Here is a 19021-nt window from a genome sequence, read left to right on the forward strand (position 1 = left end):
AGCATCAGGAATTTGCCAGAAAGACAGTGGAGTGCCCTGAGCCCTTTGGTGATACATGCCTGAGGTAGGACTATAACCAGGTGTGCTTAAAAGCCTTTCACACTGATGCTGTCATCTTATTTCCTGTCTCCTCAACAGACCTCGTGCCAGACATGTGTCTAGGCAGCACTGGGCAGATTGCAAAATAAGTGCCACACGACCTTGGAAAGTGGGTAATGCTGCCGCATCTCTGTGTATCTAAGGACTCGTGCTGTTTGCTTTAGCCACAGGTGGTTTTTAGTGGACTACCTTTGGAAAAAGCCTACTCCAAAGACAGAGAAGGATTTTAACCACCGTTACCAAAACATTTTCCTCCAAGTATTGAATCAGGGATTTAAGCAAGTACTTTTGTTAAGCCTTGGGATACTTGGACTGTCTCTTGTTGCGTGCTGTATTTGATTCTGTAATTCCTCCAATCGGCCTGGACTTTCCCCCACAGCCCTGCTGAAACACTCCTGGAAGGCCTATTTCTTGGGAAAAAGAAACACCTTGGGTCCCATTACAAGATAAGCTCCCCTGAGCTGGGAGCATGTTCTATACTGCCATTGTTACTTTCTTAGTATGGTGAAGCTGCACCTGGCAGTGCTCAATTAAAAACATTTATACTATTACAAACCATGGGCAGTGACTTAAAGCCAACACACTCTGACCACGTCCTCTACGTGTGAAAAGTGTGTGTGAGAGGGTTTGAGGGGATCTCACCCTTATGTGGCCATGAAGACATGGCCACGGCCCATCAAATATCTCCTGTCCGTCAAACAAGAACACTGGGGGAAGAGGGGGTGGAGGAGGAAGAGGAGGGACAGGCAAGTGGGGAGAGAAAGGGGTCCTGACCTGATCTGAGCCCACTAGTAGCCCCACCCAGGAAGCAGTCAGCAACTTGTGCAGGCCCTGGTCAAGGCCTCAACTGGAAGATGAGATTTAATCTGCTTTTCTGGCCTTAGTACAAGACACTGACACTTGCCTGTTGTCAATTAGGTTGAATTAATTCACACAGCCCCTGTCCTGCATGGGGCTCACAGACTAAGTAGGAGGGCGTACAGGTATTTAATCCCCATTTTAGAGTTGAGGGAGCTGAGGCCGTACAGAAGCTTAGGTGACTTGTCCAAGGTCACAAGCAAGCATTTGGCAGAACTGGGATTAGAGCCAAGTCCTCTGATTCCCAGGACCATGCTCCTTCCAATAGGCCATGCTGCTTCTTCCCAAACAACCTCCTCACCCTGGGGCTCCATCCTGCCAAATCTTCGTGCGTGGACCTTGATGGTTCAAGCCCCTACAAGCACGTGTTCCTATGACATGTGTAGGGATTTTCCAGGATGAGATGGAACTTTACCCTTAGAGCCAGGTAGGAAAGTATGGCAAGTACTTTGCCCACCAAATGCCCCATGGTGTTAGGTGTGGGCACCTTGTTGAGAAGCAACATCCTTCTTTCAAAGGGAACAAAAGCAGTGTTGCCTAGTGGAGAGAGTGGATGGAGAGAGGATGGGCCTGGGAGTTAGAGGGACCTGGGTTCTAATTCTGGCTCTGCCATTTGTATGCTGTGAGACCCTGGGCAAGTCATTAACTTCTCTGTGCCTCAGCTACCTCATCTGTACAATGGGGATTAAGACCGTGAGCCTCATGTGAGACAGGGACTGTGTCCAACCTGATTAACTTATTTACCCCAGTGCTTAGGACAGTGCTTCTAAGCCCCTCTAGACTGTGAGCTCATTGTGGGAAGGGATTGTCTCTCTTTATTGCTCTATTGTACTTTCCCAAGCACTTAGTACAGTGCTCTGCACACAGTAAGCACTCAATAAATATGACTGAATGAACTGAATGAATATAGCAAGCACATAACAAATACCATTAAAAAAAACCCCAAAACAAAAGAGATGTAGAATTTGGCCAGAATCTGAAACTCATATCTACACTTGGAGATACAAAGGCTATGAGAAGGTCTTCAGTTCTCTCCTAGGTCTCTGCTACCCCACAGTGCAGTACCCTGGGGTATAAAAGGGAACACATCAGTTATCTATGATCTCCTCCCAGTGTTCCTATAGAGTAGTGAGAGGCAGGTATTTTATCCTTATTTTGCAAATGAGAAAATTGAGGCCCAGAGGGTTAAAATGATTGCCGCAAGGTCATCTGGCACTCAAGCAAATGCAGGACTTACCCAGAGTCTGGCCAGAGAAAGCCCTGGTCAAGCATTAGGCCATTAAGGCCCGGGATGGTTCCCAGCCTTTAGTTCCAGGACCCTCATGCTTTTTCTAAACATTCACTAATCCATCACCCAGCTCAGGGCCGATCTCTCACTCACACATGAGAGGTTAACGGCCGTGCCTGGGGCGATGAGGCCAGGCAGAGTGGCCAGGATCTGCCGGCCCTCCAGGGCCACCAGGTCACGCTGCAGTGGTCCCCAGAGAGCCCTAGGGCCACACATTACAATTCTCCACCCCTCCCTGGGAGTGCTGCAGGACAAGATTGTTTCCCCAAATGCTCCCTGAGGCTGCCACGCATTGCTGAGGAACCTGCAGGGCCAAATGGCAGGGCTGGCACTGACAACCAGATAACCATGTAGCACTCTCGATCAATGGAAACTATTAAGGCACGGGAGGCAGAACCGCCTCGTGGAAGTGGCATGGGGCTGGGACTAGGGGGCTGGAGGCCCAGGTTTTTGTTGCTGGGTGACCTGTGGAAAATCCCTTACCCTTTCTGGGCCTTAGTTTCTACATTGGTAAAATGGGAATAATGATATCTGACTCTAGGGATGGTGTGAGGAGAAAATGAGCTGATGTACTGGGCATGCACATTGGAGAAGCAGCGTGGCTCAGTGGCAAGAGCAGGGGCTTTGGAGTCAGAGGTCATGGGTTCAAATCCCAGCTCTGCCAATTGTCAGCTGTGTGACTTTGGGCAAGTCGCTTCACTTATCTGGGCCTCAGTTCCCTCATCTGTAAAATGGGATGAAGACTGTGAGCCCCCCGTGGGACAATCTGATCACCTTGTAACCTCCCCAGTGCTTAGAACAGTGCTTTGAACATAGTAAGCGTTTAATAAATGCCATTATTATTATTATTATTATGTCACCCCCCCTCCTCAAAAATCTCCGGTAGTTGCCTATCAACCTTAGCATGAAGCAAAAACTCCTCTCTATTGGCTTCAAAGCTCTCCATCACCTTTCCCTCTCCTACCTCACCTCCCTTCTCTCCTTCTCCAGCCCAGCCCGCACATTCCGCTCCTCTGTTGCTAACCTCCTCACTGTATCTCGTTCTCACCTGTCCCACCGTAGACCCCTGGCCCATGTCCTACCTCTGACCTGGAATGCCCTCCCTCCTCACATCTGCCAAACTAGCTCTCTTTCCCCCCTCAAAGCCCTACTCCTCCAGGAGGTCTTCCCAGACTGAACCCCCCTTTTCCTCTGCTCCTCTTCCCCTCCCCATCGCTCCTACTCCCTCCCTCTGCTCTACCCCCTTCCCTGCCCCACAGCACTTATGTATACTTGTACATATTTATCATTCTATTAATTTTATTAATGATGTATATAAGTATATAATTCTATTTATCTATTTTGATGCTATTGATGCCTGTCTACTTGTTTTGTTTTGTTGTCTGTCTTCCCCTTCTAGACTGTGAGCCCCTTGTTGGGTAGGGATTGTCTCTGTTACCGAACTGTGCTTTCCATGCACTTAGTACAGTGCTCTGCACACAGTAAGCACTCAAGAAATATGATTGAATGAATGAATGAATGTGAAAGCACTTGGAAAAGGTAAAAAAAAAAGTGTTCTTCGAATTCTGTCAAATTGTCCGTGACATGAAAGCTCATTCATAACCTGAGAGTATATAATAGAAACTCTCAGGAAAAAAATAAAAATTATTTTCCCTGACTTTTAAGATTTGGGAAGTTCAGCAATGGATTGCTCCTTGCCAGGGCTTCATTGTTTTAATATTTGAATGGGAGTGGCGGTGGTGGTGTGTGTGTGTGTGTGTTTGTGTATGTGTGTGTGAGAGAGACAGAGATAGACAGAGAAAGTAAGCACCAGAGAAAGGCAGGTGAAGAGTTGGAGAAAAGCTAATTTAGTTATTTCCTTACTAAAAAATCATGGTATTTATTCCATAGGTAAAAGACATAAGTAGTATAAGTGAATTCAGTCACAAGGCTCAATGAACATATCTAAAATTTAATTCTGTTTGAAAGTAAAGCCCTCCTCCACTCCTGAGAGCCCAGAGTTCACCAATAGGTCAGGGCTTGGGGAAAAAAAAAAGTGCCAGTCAAGACCCAAAAGTGCAGCTCTGACCATCACTGAAATTTAAGGAACTTTAACCTTAGCCTGCGAAGCGTGACTAAACTGGGGGAGACTATTATTCTCCCTAGAGTGGGAGGGACCAGGACTTGCCCCAGAATGCTGTCCAAAATAGTTCCTTGTTTTGTGAAAGCAGGCTTTCCTTCTTTTCCTCTGGGCTGCCTGTGCTCACTACAGTTCTAGAGAGACACATACAAAGTATCATTTTATTAATAATAACGATGGCATTTTTTAAGTGCTTACTATTTGCCAAGCACTGTTCAAAGCACTGGGAGGGATGCAAGGTAATCAGGTTGTCCCACATGGGGCTCATAGTCTTCATCCCCATTTTCCAGATGAGGGAACTGAGGCACAGAGAAGGAAGTGACTTGCCCAAAGTCATACAGCAGACAGGTGGAGGAGCTGGGATTAGAACCCACGACCTCTGACTCCCAAGCCCGGGCTCTTTCGCCTGAGCCACGTGCTGCTTATTACAATTATCTGCATTTCCTAATAGCTATTCACCCAGAGTCCTTCCTAGGATCAACTCAAACCTGAGTTTCCCTCACCACAGCAGGGCAGTTATTCTGGAGAAAAACAATGAACACATTACCTATAAGTTTACGTGATCTTATTTGGCCTTTAGGAAAGTTTCTCTAAAGACTCTTTAAAAATTACACTAAAATACCCTATGGTTTTTTTTTTATAGTAAAGAACCCACAGAACAACAACTGAATAAAAAAAATTAGTTTTGTTCGCAATTAGTTGAAAATTAATTTGATTACCTGAGGGCAGGGATTGTGCCTCCCAACTCCAGCGCACTCTCCCAAGTGCTGCACATAGTGCTCAGCTCACATTAGGTGCTCAATAAATATTACTGAGGAGCAGCGTGGCTCACTGGCAAGAGCCAGGGCTTTGGAGTCAGAGGTCATGGGTTCAAATCCCAGCTCTGCCACTTGTCAGCTGTGTGACTTTGGGCAAGTGACTTTGCTTCTCTGTGCCACAGTTACCTCATCTGTAAAATGGGGATGAAGGCTGTGAGCCCCCCCATGGGACAAACTGATGACTTTGTAACTTCCCCAGTGCTTAGAACAATGCTTTGCACATAGTAAGCACTTAGTAAATGCCATCGTTATTATTACTTTAACCAAATCTATCAAAGAGCTGCCCGGAGACCCACATAGACAACTGTAGTAATAGTAATAATAATGATGGCATTTGTTAAGTGCTTACTATGTGCAAAACACTGTTCTAAGTGCTGGGGAGGTTACAAGGTGATCAGGTTGTCCCATGGGGGGGCTCACAGTTTTACCCCCCATTTTACAGACGAGGTAACTGAAGCACAGAGAAGTTAAATGACTTGTCCAAAGTCATACAGCTGACAGTTGGCGGAGCTGGGATTTGAACCCATGACCACTGACTCCAAAGCCCGTGCTCTTTCCACTGAGCCACACTGCTTCTCCTAGTACTTCCAAGGGGCCGAGTGACCACGGCTGGAGCTACATTGCCAGGGGATGGGCACTGGACACTTCACCTTTTATTGTTCCTCTGACTGCCCTCTCGGCGCAATATCAATTCTGTCAAATAACACGGAGATTTCTGCTGCCCCAGCTGCACTGCCCCACCCCACCCCCAATCTCCCCTGACAACCAAGAAGCAGCAGACCCTCCCAACCCCTACTCCACCCCCATCAGGGCTCTTCTCTGCACCCCACTGCCTCACCTGACAGACTCTGACAGCCTGGTCCAGCACGGTCTTGGTGTCGGTGTTATAGTCGGGGCACGGGAGCATGGCCCGGCTGAAGTGGGCTTGCAGCAGCAGATGGGCTTTTGTGTGGGAGCTGTCGAACGAGTGCGGGTTCACCTCGATAGGGAGACCCCTCGCCAGCTCGTGGTTCATCTGGTCTTCGTTGTGCCTCACGGGCAGGTCTGAGTACTCCTCCGCGTCCTGGAAAACAAACTCGGTGTCACTGGGCTGTGACCAACAGGGCCCAAATGTCGGCCCGTTTTCTGGGGTGGATGTTTGAGGGGAAAATATGAGGCATGAGCATGGTTTTCAGACTCTGCTATCACCATGACACTATGGCTGATGCTTAAGCACGCAGACTGCTGGGACACCCAGTCCGTAACTTCTTGGGGTGCATAGGAGACACACAGGGGACCATTCTGGAAGTTGCAGGGTTTGTCTCCCTATCAACAGTAACGACTGGGGAACATTCTACATAAGTTCATAATATAGTCCCTGCCTCACAGAGCTCACAATCTAACGGGAGGTAGCCTAGCAGAAAGAGCTCGGAACCAAGTCAGGAGGACTGCTGGGCTCTGGAGCTGGGCCGGGTTGCAGGCTGGTCTCCCCCTTAAGCCTCCAACCTCAGCAGAGAGGAGCTGGGTGCTGTATCACACCCAGCCGAGGGGACCCTAACTGGGGCTGGCAGCAGCAGAGACCCCAAGGCGGTAGCCGCAGGGAGAGGGCACCACCCCTTTCCCACCAGTCCAATATACCAGTTGCCCAGGCTCTGCCACCACGCTCCCCTTGTGGGGTCCCGAGACCCTTCTCCAAGAGCTCCCACCAGCAAAGTGCCGAATGGAAGGAGCCTGGGGCGGGATCTGGGTTTCTGGGGGAAACGGATCATCATCATCATCATCATCAATCGTATTTATTGAGCGCTTACTATGTGCAGAGCACTGGACTAAGCGCTTGGGAAGTACAAATTGGCAACATATAGAGACAGTCCCTACCCAACAGTGGGCTCACAGTCTAAAAGGGGGAGACAGAGAACAAAACCAAACATACTAACAAAATAAAATAAATAGAATAGATATGTACAAATAAAATAAACAAAATAAACAAATAAAATAAATAAATAAATAAATAAATAAATAGAGTAATAAATATATACAAACATATATCGATCGAGCCTGAAGCCACTTGCCAGCCTATTCTAGCCTGAAGAAAGCCTGCTTTCTCAGACTGTTTCCCGGATCCAGTTGCAGCAACCAGATCCAATCAGTACACTCCCAAACTATTGCTCACACCTTACCCCTCAAGCCTACCAAACCACATCTCTTTCCCACCAAAGACTCCCCAAATCCCACCTCCTCCAGATCTTCCCTGACAATCCCTACTTCCTTGCTTGTTCTATCCCATCTGCCACTCCTGGCACTCATACATATATTGGTTTAGTTATCCCACTATATTCATTTTTTTGCTACCTTTTAAAAGTTTAATTGCTTTTCACTTCTGTTTCCATTGAATGTATATTAACTGTATCTGCTTGCATCTTCCATTATGAGTGATAATTAAGTGGTTACTTTGGGCAGAGCACTGTACTAAACACTTGAGAGAATATAACAGATTAAGTAGACATGATCCCTGACTTCTAGCTGATAGTAGAGTACCACTTACTAGATGGTAAGCTCCTTGAGACCAGGGACATCCTCTCTATGTTGCCAACTTGGACTTCCCAAGCGCTTAGTCCAGTGCTCTGCACACAGTCAGCGCTCAATAAATACGATTGATTGCTTGATTCTCTGTGAGCCCCCCATGGGACAACCTGATTACCTTTGTATCCCCCAGTGCTTAGAACAGTGCTTTGCACATAGTAAGCGCTTAATAAGTGCCATTATTATTATTATTCTATTTTTATTGTGTGTTCCCAAGTACCTAGAATAATGCAGAACACACAACAGGAACTCAAAGAATACTGATGAGGACAATGATAATGTCTCATTTTGAACACCGTAGGTACTCAGATTCTACTGACTGGTTGGAGCTTGGAGGAGAGTGAGAAAAGCAAAATAAAAAATGATTTCTTTAAAAATACAACATAGACAAATGATATCCTCTAAAAGTTGGTTTGCTGATAAGGACGCACAAAATTGTCCCATAAGTGAGTCACCATCATCTTGTCCCTGATTTCCACTCCATACTGGGCTGGAGCACCACCGTGAGGGAGTTAGAAGATGCCATTTTGGTAACGAGAACCTGCCTGGATATAGCACGATGATGATGATGATGATGATGGTGGTATTTGTTATGCACTTATTATGCGTCAAGCACTGGTCTAGGCACAGCAAGTTCTACAAGGTGAGTTTTCCTTAATGCATGGTTCTGCTATAGTGCATCCCCAATGTGACAGGATACCTGGGTCTCTAACCTGAAAGACCCTCAGGTCATGAGAACACACTCCTAATTGTGGATTTCACAAAGAGACTATCAAACCAAAGAAAAATTATTCAGGGTTTCGTAAACCTCTTGAACCACAGATCTGATGCCTTGGCCTCTAGCCCTCCCATCTCAAATCCAGACTTTCTTTAGATCCATGTTAATTAGGCATTTGCAAAGGGAGGTGATTCACAGTGTGAAACCAAGAAGCTCTTTTTTCAGCATGCCTGAAACTTACCGAAATCGCGCTAGACAAATGGTATTTCACAAGGGACCTTGCCTAGCAAGAACCCAGGAAACTTTGTAGAAAACCACCTCAGTAGGGTCCACACTACTTAACATTGCTGTATTCCTATCAGAATTGAGATGTCATAAACATTTTATACGAAAAGGGAAATGCCACTCCTTGTTCCAGATGCCTTGAAAAATGAAATTGAAGGAACCATCAGCGTCCCGTTGTATGACAGCTTGCTTTGAGGGCTTACTGCAGACCAGGAGCGATCCAGCCCACTGGCGCCTAATCCGCACTGTCTCTGCCAGGATCTCCTGTGAAAACCGGGACCGTTTATTCCTGCAACCCAAGGTCACCGTCTTTCTGAGCCCTTTACAATGTTGCACGTCTGCTTCACTGTTCTCCTTGGCTCTCACAGCCCTCAGGGATTTTCTTCTGGATTTTAAAGAATATTTACCCAGGAGATTTTTGGACTCAGTCTAGCTCTCCGGTTTAGAGCAGGGTCAGAGAGTTGCGTGATCGACAGGGGTGACGTCAGCTCAAATGTGGGGAGGGGGTGGAGAGAGAGAGGGGCCTGCAGAAAGCACCCCAAACCCCTCTCACTCCTCCTGCCTCCCGGCCTGTTGTGTTTACCTCCCAACCAGCCCCCTCGTTTTAAACAACTCACCGCCTTCATTTCCTGGGAGTGAGAATGGACGGTGAGCAAGAGCGAGGTTCATTTTCTTATCTGCATCGTGTCGGTAATTAAAGGAAATTGAGTATGGGGAGTGAAGCTTTTATGTGAACGGGATTGGAGCTGGCTGGAGGGCAGGGAGGTCAGCTGAGCCCATTATATTTTTATGTGAGAGGGCCGGCACGGCTGCCCTGTCCTTGTTTGTTTAGTGGAGGCTGGACGGACTGCTAACTGCAAATCTGTTTCTCTGATTTGCCCAGCTGTCCTGGAATAAAGACATCTTCCATTGCAAATGTTAAATGACAGTGATTGACAGCCCTATGATGAACTCAGCTTGTAACCCCCTGCTACTGTTTTTATATTTCACAAGAAAAGACAGAATAAAGAAACATCCTTCATAATCACATCAAATGGGCCCTGCTGTTCACTCAATATTTTTCATTTTGGTTTCCCTTTTCATTACAAATCTCAATCTGTTCGGCAAATGCCACAGACTCAGCTACCCCGCGTAAAGTACAAAAATACGTGAGGGTGCGTTTTCTTTGCGGACGGCACCTATTTCAGCGTCCCCCTGATACGGACTCTTGCAGGATGCTTCAGCCTCATCGTCGGCTCCACTAACCCACAGGTCTGACTCGCCCTCACTGGGAAAGCCCACCCTATGTTAACTGCTACAAAGAAGTTCTCTGGCTTCTCCTGCTGCTGCTCAAATTGAGTCAGGCAGCAGTGGGTTTCCCTCCACGCATGACTTTCCTTCAAAAAAAAAAAAATAGGCGTAGTAAATCACCTTTGCTGTGAAGCCTGAGTTTGTAGAAATAGTGGCCTGTGACATGTTTTATGACCCATGTTATTTCTCCCCCCCCCGCAAAAGCAATGGAATGGGACTCTGGGATGGGGCTGTGAGCATTTTGCTTCTTCCACGTTCATGGAATACTCCAATCAATTGCTTCTATGAAACGAATAAAGCAGCTAACGTGAACGTTACATAACGGTAAAACTAGTACTTTTATGTAGCTGCACACACTACTGCCTATATTTAACTCACTAAATGGCAGATAAGAGGGCACTTGTGCAGAGGAGGCTGCAGCCTGATCAATGAGAGAGACTAAAGAAGCTTTATGCTTTAACTTAATTTCTGTCATGGGAAAACTAAAACTTATAAAGTTAATGAGTTCTAGACTTTAAGTAGCACTTGATTAATTTGTAACATACTGAGGCGCTAAAACAAACCAAAATTAGTTTCTCACATTCCAGTGCCTTCCTTTTTTGGTCTCTGAAGCTCTAGCCGAAGCCATTTCAGTAAATTTCCCTACCAGCTCAGCCAGCTCAGTTCTGTGCCTTTGCACACTGCCAACTAGCTGGTAGAATATCATTTTTATAACATTCAACTAGTCTGACACAACACACTAGATCTAGGTACTATACAGGTCTACAGGTACTCTAAAGGGAAAACAGCACTCCACAGCCTTATCTTTTATTTGTGGGCAACATTGGGTTCCATTATTTTCTTGTATGCAATCATTAACGTTTCACCTAATTAAGCCATGAAGGAAACAGACTGGATGAAAGGGAGGAAAAATGGAAAAGACTTTTTAGGTGAAACGCTCATTAAATTTTATTTTCATTTAATGAACTAGTTAGTCGTCTGTCTCAAGGAGTTGGTTTTCACCAGTCTGCAGAAACTCTGCCATCCTCCAGAGAACTCAAAAAGTAAAATACGAGAACCAAAGTTACAATATTGCAGCTATTTGTTACTTGGAATCAAGCCTCTACGTGACCTGCGTTTCAATTTAATTTGCAGTTTCAATAACTGCATAAACTTCACTTTCTAATAGAAATTAGAACCACCTCTGCCACAGCCCCACAGCACTTATGCTCCCTCATAGCCATAATTTCATTATTTTAAAGCCTGTCTCCCCCTTTATACTGTAAGCTCCTTGTGGGAGGGAGCATGTCTACCAACTCCATTCATTCATTCATTGTCATATTTATTGAGCGCTTACTGTGTACAGAGCACTGTACTAAGCATATGGGGACTACAATACAACAATAAACTGACACATTCCCTGCCCATGTTGTATTGTACTTTCCCATATACTTAGTACAGTTCTCTGCACATATAGTAAGCACTCCATATATGCAATTGATTGATGGATGATGTTTTCTTCAAAAACAACAAGCAGCAAAAGATAAAACTTTATTTATTTAAAATTGAAAAGTAATGACATATTACCATTACATGGTCCCTTCAAAAATCGTGGTGTCCAAGACGCTTATAAAGATTCACTTAGGAATTTTAAAAAGTCCAAATTTAGTTTTCTCTTCTTAAGAAGGTGTGTGTGTGTGTGTGTGTGCGCGCGCATGCACTTGTATGCATGCATGTGTGCACAGGTGGGTGCCATTTTTTAAGAGAACTTCTCACCTACCCAACCAAAGCCTGGAGTGGAATTGAGGCACACAAAGCTTTATGTGATAAAAAACCAATATGAACTAGAGGAGACCCCTTTCCTTTTCCTGGTGAAACACTACCACCTGACTGACACCCGGATTGCAGGGGATCCTGTAATTGTGATACCCTCAATGCTATCACACTTAAAATTATTTCAGCAACTGCAATTCCATTTGAAACTCTTATTTTCCAGGATTTACAGTTAAGTCCTTAAAAAATTGCTCTTGGCCGGAACTTGAGAAAAAAGGATCTTGGTTTTTCAGGCTATAATAAAAGTGTTTTGAAGTTAAAAATGTATTAGGGTATTTTCTTTTAAAGAAATAAAAAATCCTAAAAGGAATACAGGTATTATCAAGCATCCAGAAAGCGCATTTAGGGCCATCCTTCATTCATCCTTCATTTTAGGGGACCTTTCCCATTCAACTCTGTACCCTTTGGAGAACTGATTTTCACCCTATCCTCAGTCCCACAGAACCTACTTACATACATAGAGAAGCGGTGGCTCAGTGGAAAGAGCACGGGCTTTGGAGTCAGAGGTCATGGGTTCAAATCCCAGCTCTACCACTTACAAGCTGAGTGACCTTGGCCAAGTCACTTAACTTCTCTGGGCCTCATTTTCCTCATCTGTAAAATGGGGATTAAGACTGGGAACCGGATGTAGGACATAGACGGTGTTCAACTTGATCATCTTGTATCTACCCTAGTCTTAGTACAGTGCCTGGCACATAGTAAGCATTTTGCACCGTCCCACTGGGAGATCCTGAAAAGACAGCGGGGTATCCTGAAGGGCTGCACAGTCCAGCTCCAGGATTCTGTCTAAACAGTAAAGATCCACCATCTCATAAAAATGGATGGTTTTGTCTGGATAACTACTGTCTTCACCCACATTTTTAGAAAGTCTGTTCTTTGAAGGGAATCACACACTCCTTAATGTAATTTGACACAGCAATTTGCTCCCAAATATTGAGGACAGCTAAGTGTAAAGTAGGGCTGGCTTAATAGGCCCTGGACAGTTGAGCTCAGAGGGCATCAGACCAAACTTGGAATGCTCCCTGTCCTCTCAGGAGTTGGCACACATCGCTGTCCCCTGACATCTTTCCTTTCCCAGGCAGGATTTAGGATATCTCTATTCTATCCCTCTGCACGGTCCTTCTCGGTCTCTTCCGTGGCATTTTCTCTGCCTCCCACCCCCTAGCTGTGGAAGTCCCTGAGGTTCAGTTCTGGATCCCCTTAACCCACTCCCAACTACACCCACTCCCTCGGGGAATTGGCTCCCATAGCTTCAACTGCCATTTCTACGCAGTTGATTCCCAAATTTACCTCTCCTTCTCTGCAGTCTCTCCTGCCTTCAGGATATTTCTAGCTGGATGTTCCCCCGACACCTCCAATTCAACATATCCAAAACAGAATTCCTCATCTTGGCGTTCACACTCTGCCTCCCTGTCTCTCTTCCATTGCTGTAGACAACACCACCATCCACATCTCACAAGCTCATAATCTTGGCAATATCCTCAACTCATCTCACTCATTCAACCCATTCAGTCTCTCACCAAATCCTGTCAGTTCTTTCTTCACAACATTGCTAAAATTCACCCTTTCCTCTGCATCCAAACAGCTACTCTGCTGATCCAAGCACTTACATCCCACCTTGACTATTGCATCAGCCTCCTTGCTGATCTCTCTGCCTCCTGTCTCTCTCCACTCCAGCCCATAGTTCACTCTGCTGCTCAGATCATTTTTCTAAAGAAAAGTTCAGTCTGGGCTTCTTACTTCTTTACGAACCTCCAGAGGCTTTTGCATCAAACGGAAACTCCTTACCACTGGCTTTAAAGCATTCAAAAGAGAAACAAACCTGAATGCTGTTGCTTCTAAGGCCTCCATGAGCTTGAGACCATTTCCGATTTCCATTTTGTATATATGGCTGCCTCTAGATAAACAGCCAGCCACTTTCAGTGCCATAAACCCACTATGGGAACTCCCACATGAAAGCACAAAGTAGCAGGAGTGAAACAGTTCAGTGCTCCTTTAAAACTCCCTGCAGGGTTTGGGTTTCACAAATTCACCTCAAATGCCTAAACTACAACCCACTGATGACATTTCTGTTTCCAGAGGTCAGGAGTCTGGAAGACTTTTGCCACTGTGCATGGAGTGAGGGGATATCGGCTTTAGCTACCATTACAGCGGAATTTCCCAGGATCATAGAATATTTTGTTACAGGCAACACTGAGGTGCAAGACCTCTGAGAGGGTTGATATACATTTATTCAAATGTTAGTACGCCTAAAAAGAGCCTTTAGTTTCAATTGAAATATGGGACTCTAAAACTTGAATAAAGGATAAGTAATTACAAAATGAAGTTTCTGTAGTGGATTTCCCTAGATTATGAGATTTTGCTAATAAAGGAGAAAGTATTTTCAGGAGATGATTATCTGGACACAAATGATCTGCACTGAGGTCCCTTGGATAAATGAAGATGAAACCAAACTAAGAGTGTTTGGATTTCTGATCAACAGTGATCAACAGCCAAGCCCAATTATGTTCAGTTACACATATTTCTGGTTATGGGAAATATTTTTGGTATCAATAAATTTGGATAATTGGCTTCTGGAAACATACAACTCTGACTTGAAATGTGCATTGTCTTATGGATACTGGAGATTCTAGCAACACATCTTGGTTTATGAAAGCTAAGATAGTGGAGGGGTCAAGGGAATGGTCAGTGCCATCTTTTCAGTTGATTAGCTGGTTTGTCCATAGGACCTCAACAAATATGACAATCAATACCGATCCTGGAACAGGGCTTCCTGCCTTCATCCTCCCCATCACCACAGCCCCCGATGATGGTGATTTCTTAAATTTCATATTTGAGACTGCATTTTGTGCTTGAGAAAACTGAGAGGAGACACTTTGATAAGGCAGTGGTTAGAGGCCAAAAATCTCCACTTTTAATAATAATAATGGCATTTATTAAGCACTTACTATGTGCAAAACACTGTTCTAAGCGCTGGGGAGTTTACAAGGGGATCAGGTTGTCCCATGGGGGGCTCACAGTCTTAATCCCCATTTTACAGATGAGGGAACTGAGGCACGGAGAAGTTAAGTGACTTGCCCAAAGTCACACAGATGACAATTGGCAGAGCCGGGATTCGAACCCCTGACCCGACTCCAAATCCCGTGCTCTTTCCACTGAGCCACGCTCCTCCTATAAAAAGAAGCCATAAAGTTGAACTTGTAACTGAAACATACTGTATCTTTAAAATGATAGATTAGTTGGCTACTTTTGAGGCACAACCCAAACCTCCTTCTTTGGAGTTCTTTCCTCTGCATGTTGCTCTTTAATGCAGCAAACCTACCTCCCACATACCTGAAGGATTTGCCTACCAAACATGACACGTTTACACCATAATCAGCGAATTATCTACATCACAATAGTTCTAGACACTCTCTTCTCCAAACATACTGATTATAAATCCTGCACAAGCCCAATTCCAATGATCTGCTTAGCAAGGGCAGAACCTTTGGCCTATCCCCCTACAAAACGGCATGCCATTGACACTGTAGCTATGGGGCAAATTTCCAGGGACAAGAACACTAAATGTCTGAAATGCTCTGCCTTACTAACATTTCTAGACTGTAAGCCTGTAGTGAGCAGGGAATGTGTCTGTTTATTGTTACATTGTATTCTCCCAAGCTTTTAGTACGGTTCTCTGCACATAGTAAGCGCTCAATAAATACGACTGAATGAAAGAATGAATTCCCCCGACTGAAATGCAGCTATAAACCAGGAATATCTTTGGGGTTTGGAGGAGAAAAAAAAACTCCACCAGAGTTGGAGGAATGATTATGGCTGTTCCATCATCTGTCCAGACTGATTCATCTGCCCCACCACTCATCATCTTTAATCCATAAACGCCACTTCACTTAGAAAGAAAACGGAACACATTTCCTCGGTCCCATTAGATATCTGCAGCAATCTTGTTGAAGATATCTGCGAAGATTTAAGTAACATTAAAAAAAAAAAAGAAAAACCTCTGAGTGATAGCACCGCCCAATATAACACTGATAATGCTTTTGAATTACAATTTCAGACAGTGGTCCAAAGCGAAATGAATGCGGTGGCGCAGGTGTGCTGGTCAATGGAATCACCTTATCAGAGTCGGTTAAAACAAGCCAGGTGGTCTTTATATGGCTACATTCACTTATTTCTATACAAATGGATTGCTTTGTAAAATTTATGAAATGACTTAGAAACGATAAAATGCAATAGTCTAACACTAAATATGAGGTTCATCCCAAAGCACTGCATTCTCATATAGTCTTATAAGGTTAACACCCATTTCCCTCTCTACCTCTCTCTTTCCCTCATGCTGCCACTGGAATGCAAAAACGAAGCTGGATGAATTGCTATCCCAGGCCCAAATGGCATTTCTCTTGCTCCAAGGTTTTGTTCTTTTGAACTGCCAACGGTGTGTTTTAAATCATTCACCTCTGGCTCTACGCAATTGGTTTCTGGAAATTTTGAGGTGCAGAACCACAGTGTAGAGTGTAATACCACACGGTATAGGAGTTTTGTGTGGCTACAGCTATTTTTATCGTAACATAACATTTTAAGAGAGTTTAAATCCATGTACACCAACCAACCGATTATATTCTGAAAAAAAATCCATGTTTAACAGATCTTATACAGATCATATTTAGTTACAAATGAGTTTTCACCTACACAAGAAAACCAAATTCTGGCTTAGGCCAGGAAAAATGCAAATTCAAGATGCTACCTTGCAACAGAAGGAAAAAATTTCAGGTGCCTTGCAATAAGGACTATTGGTTCTTTAGCCATCTCAGTTCAGGCTGCTGCTATGCCCATTGGGGAATCACTCTACATCCAGGGTGATTTCTGGGGTAACTGTAGAGAAGGGATGGATACTGTACGTAGGTGGAGAAAAGCAAACGTCACTCCCCAGCACTGAGAGATTGAAAATTAAATATGATATCTACTCAATGCTCTAGCATAACTATCAGAAGGAGTCTTTTGTCAATGTAAGAGTCATATAAGTTAAAAATACAGACCTCTAAACCACAATAAAAGATTAATAGTCTGGGTGAAACAAAGACTGATTTCTACTAATTTGGTAATTACATAAAGATATCCTACATGAGCCAAGAGAATCAGGTGACTTGGGAAGGAAAATCAGGAGTTGGCAGTTACTTGTTCAAGATAAAATCACTTAAAACATCTCCTCTTTGCACAAAAGGGCAAGACCCACCCCCAAACAGACACCATGTTTACCCAAAGTCGTTCTGACATTGTACACAAATGAGGGAACATAAGCTAATATTTCTTCTCAAATCATTATTACACCTAAAGTTTTCCGTAAGCAGATTTTCCATTTCCCCTGCCTGTGCCTAAGTGAAAAGCCCTGCCTTTTGCACAAAGAAATGATAATTAATAACACATTATCATGGAATGAGTTATCAATATTTTGACTCTGGGGGAAACTTTCAAGAAGTTCTATTTAAAGGTAACAAAGAAAACTAGAGATTTTCAGGACCAGATGTCTGGGAAGATCCCATTTGGATTTCAGCTACTTAAATTTGCAATCATGTATTTATACATCTAACAGAGCTTCTGTTTCCCCTAGAATCAGAAAATTAACTAGCTTTGTAGCATCTTCCTTGATCTGCCACCCGTGCCCTGAGGATTAGAGACTCCACCTGAGCTTGTTTTACAAGCATAACAGAAAAAATTAATCTCTGCTGGTAGCTATCCCCCCGGGATGCTGATGAATAATGATATCCCTCTCTTGCTGCCCTCTCAGTCCACTAGAAAAGCCACTCTAACCCAGCAACGGAGAAACCGCTCAAACCATCCCAGCTGTGGATTAGCAGGCAGTCAAGCATCCATCTGCTCTGTGTGAAACGAGAGAAAGCAAACATGCATTCTTATGGCTAAAGCAATATTCACAACTTCAAAACATCTTAGAGGAACACATACATTCAGTAATGGGACAATCATACGCAAGGCACTAAATGAATCCATTATCCACTCCCCACATTCTATTTGCGTTTCCTCAGTGTTTTAAACAGGAGAAAACAAAGAATGTACTTAGGATTTGCAGAGTGTGTCACTTTTAAGTTTGGGATTCATATGGCACTGATTAACTCCTGATCTAACTTCTAGAGTGAAAAGCAATCGCTCATTACATGAACACAATGCCAGGTATTGGGGAATAATTTTGGTTGGGGAAAGCAACAGGCCTGCTGGGTAGAAATGGTAGTGGTATTTACTGAATGCCCAATCATCAATCGTATTTATTGAGCGCTTACTGTGTGCAGAGCACTGTACTAAGCGCTTGGGAAGTACAAGTTGGCAACATATAGAGACAGTCCCTACCCAACAGTGGGCTCACAGTCTAGAATGAATGAGAAGAGAGGCTGCTATAGGAGCCAGTCTAGAGAAGGTAGAGGGGAATCAATCAATAAACGGTCTTTATTGTGCGTTTACTGTGTGCCGAACATTGTACTAAGCACCTGGGAGCGAGGGCAGTAAAGTGTACTAAGCCCTCAAGAGAGGCTGACAGAAGCATAAGAAACATGCTCCGGGCCTCTGAAAATAATAATAATAATAATAATGATGGCATTTATTAAGCGCTTACTATGTGCAAAGCACTGTTCTAAGCGCTGGGGATGTTACAAGGTGATCAGGTTGTCCCACGTGGGGCTCACAGTCTCAATCCCCATTTTCCAGATGAGGTAACTGAGGCACAGAGAAGTTAAGTGACTTGCCCAAAGTCACACAGCTGACAATTGGGGGAGCCGGGGTTTGAACCCATGACCTCTGACTCCAAAGCCCGTGCTCTTCTCCACTGAGCCATGCTGCTTCTCTGAAAAGTTTCCAGAATTGAGGCTCGTGGGGATTCATTTGGGAAAATTTGATTGTGCTTTTGATTTTATGGAAGGTTTTGGTGAATTCCACCCCTCGAAGCATTAAAGTCATATTTCAAGATGGCTCAAGTTCTCTTCATGTAGAGAGCCAAGATTATTTTTACTGAAAGACGGTTGAGCCCTGCCTTCCAGTTTCCTCCATTACTTGGAGTGAGGTGACCACTGTCCTCCCCCTTTTACTCTGCTCTCATTGGACTTGGGTGTTGTGAGGGCATTCAAGAAGTAGTCCAATAATGGCACTAATAGTCCACTCTCTTTTCTCTC

At 44.4% G+C, this 19021-nt stretch overlaps 1 protein-coding gene across 1 annotated transcript in view; it reads right to left on the reverse strand.

Moving 5' to 3' along the window:
- Positions 1-19021, reverse strand: part of ASCC3 (activating signal cointegrator 1 complex subunit 3) — a 281982-nt gene that overhangs the window by 14738 nt on the left and 248223 nt on the right. The window contains exon 37 of the mRNA XM_038761176.1: positions 6021-6245. Coding sequence (XP_038617104.1) covers positions 6021-6245 — 225 coding nt within the window. The remainder of the gene's footprint in view (positions 1-6020; positions 6246-19021) is intronic.

This window comes from Tachyglossus aculeatus, chromosome 19 (assembly GCF_015852505.1).
Source record: "Tachyglossus aculeatus isolate mTacAcu1 chromosome 19, mTacAcu1.pri, whole genome shotgun sequence".
Classification (NCBI taxonomy): domain Eukaryota; kingdom Metazoa; phylum Chordata; class Mammalia; order Monotremata; family Tachyglossidae; genus Tachyglossus; species Tachyglossus aculeatus.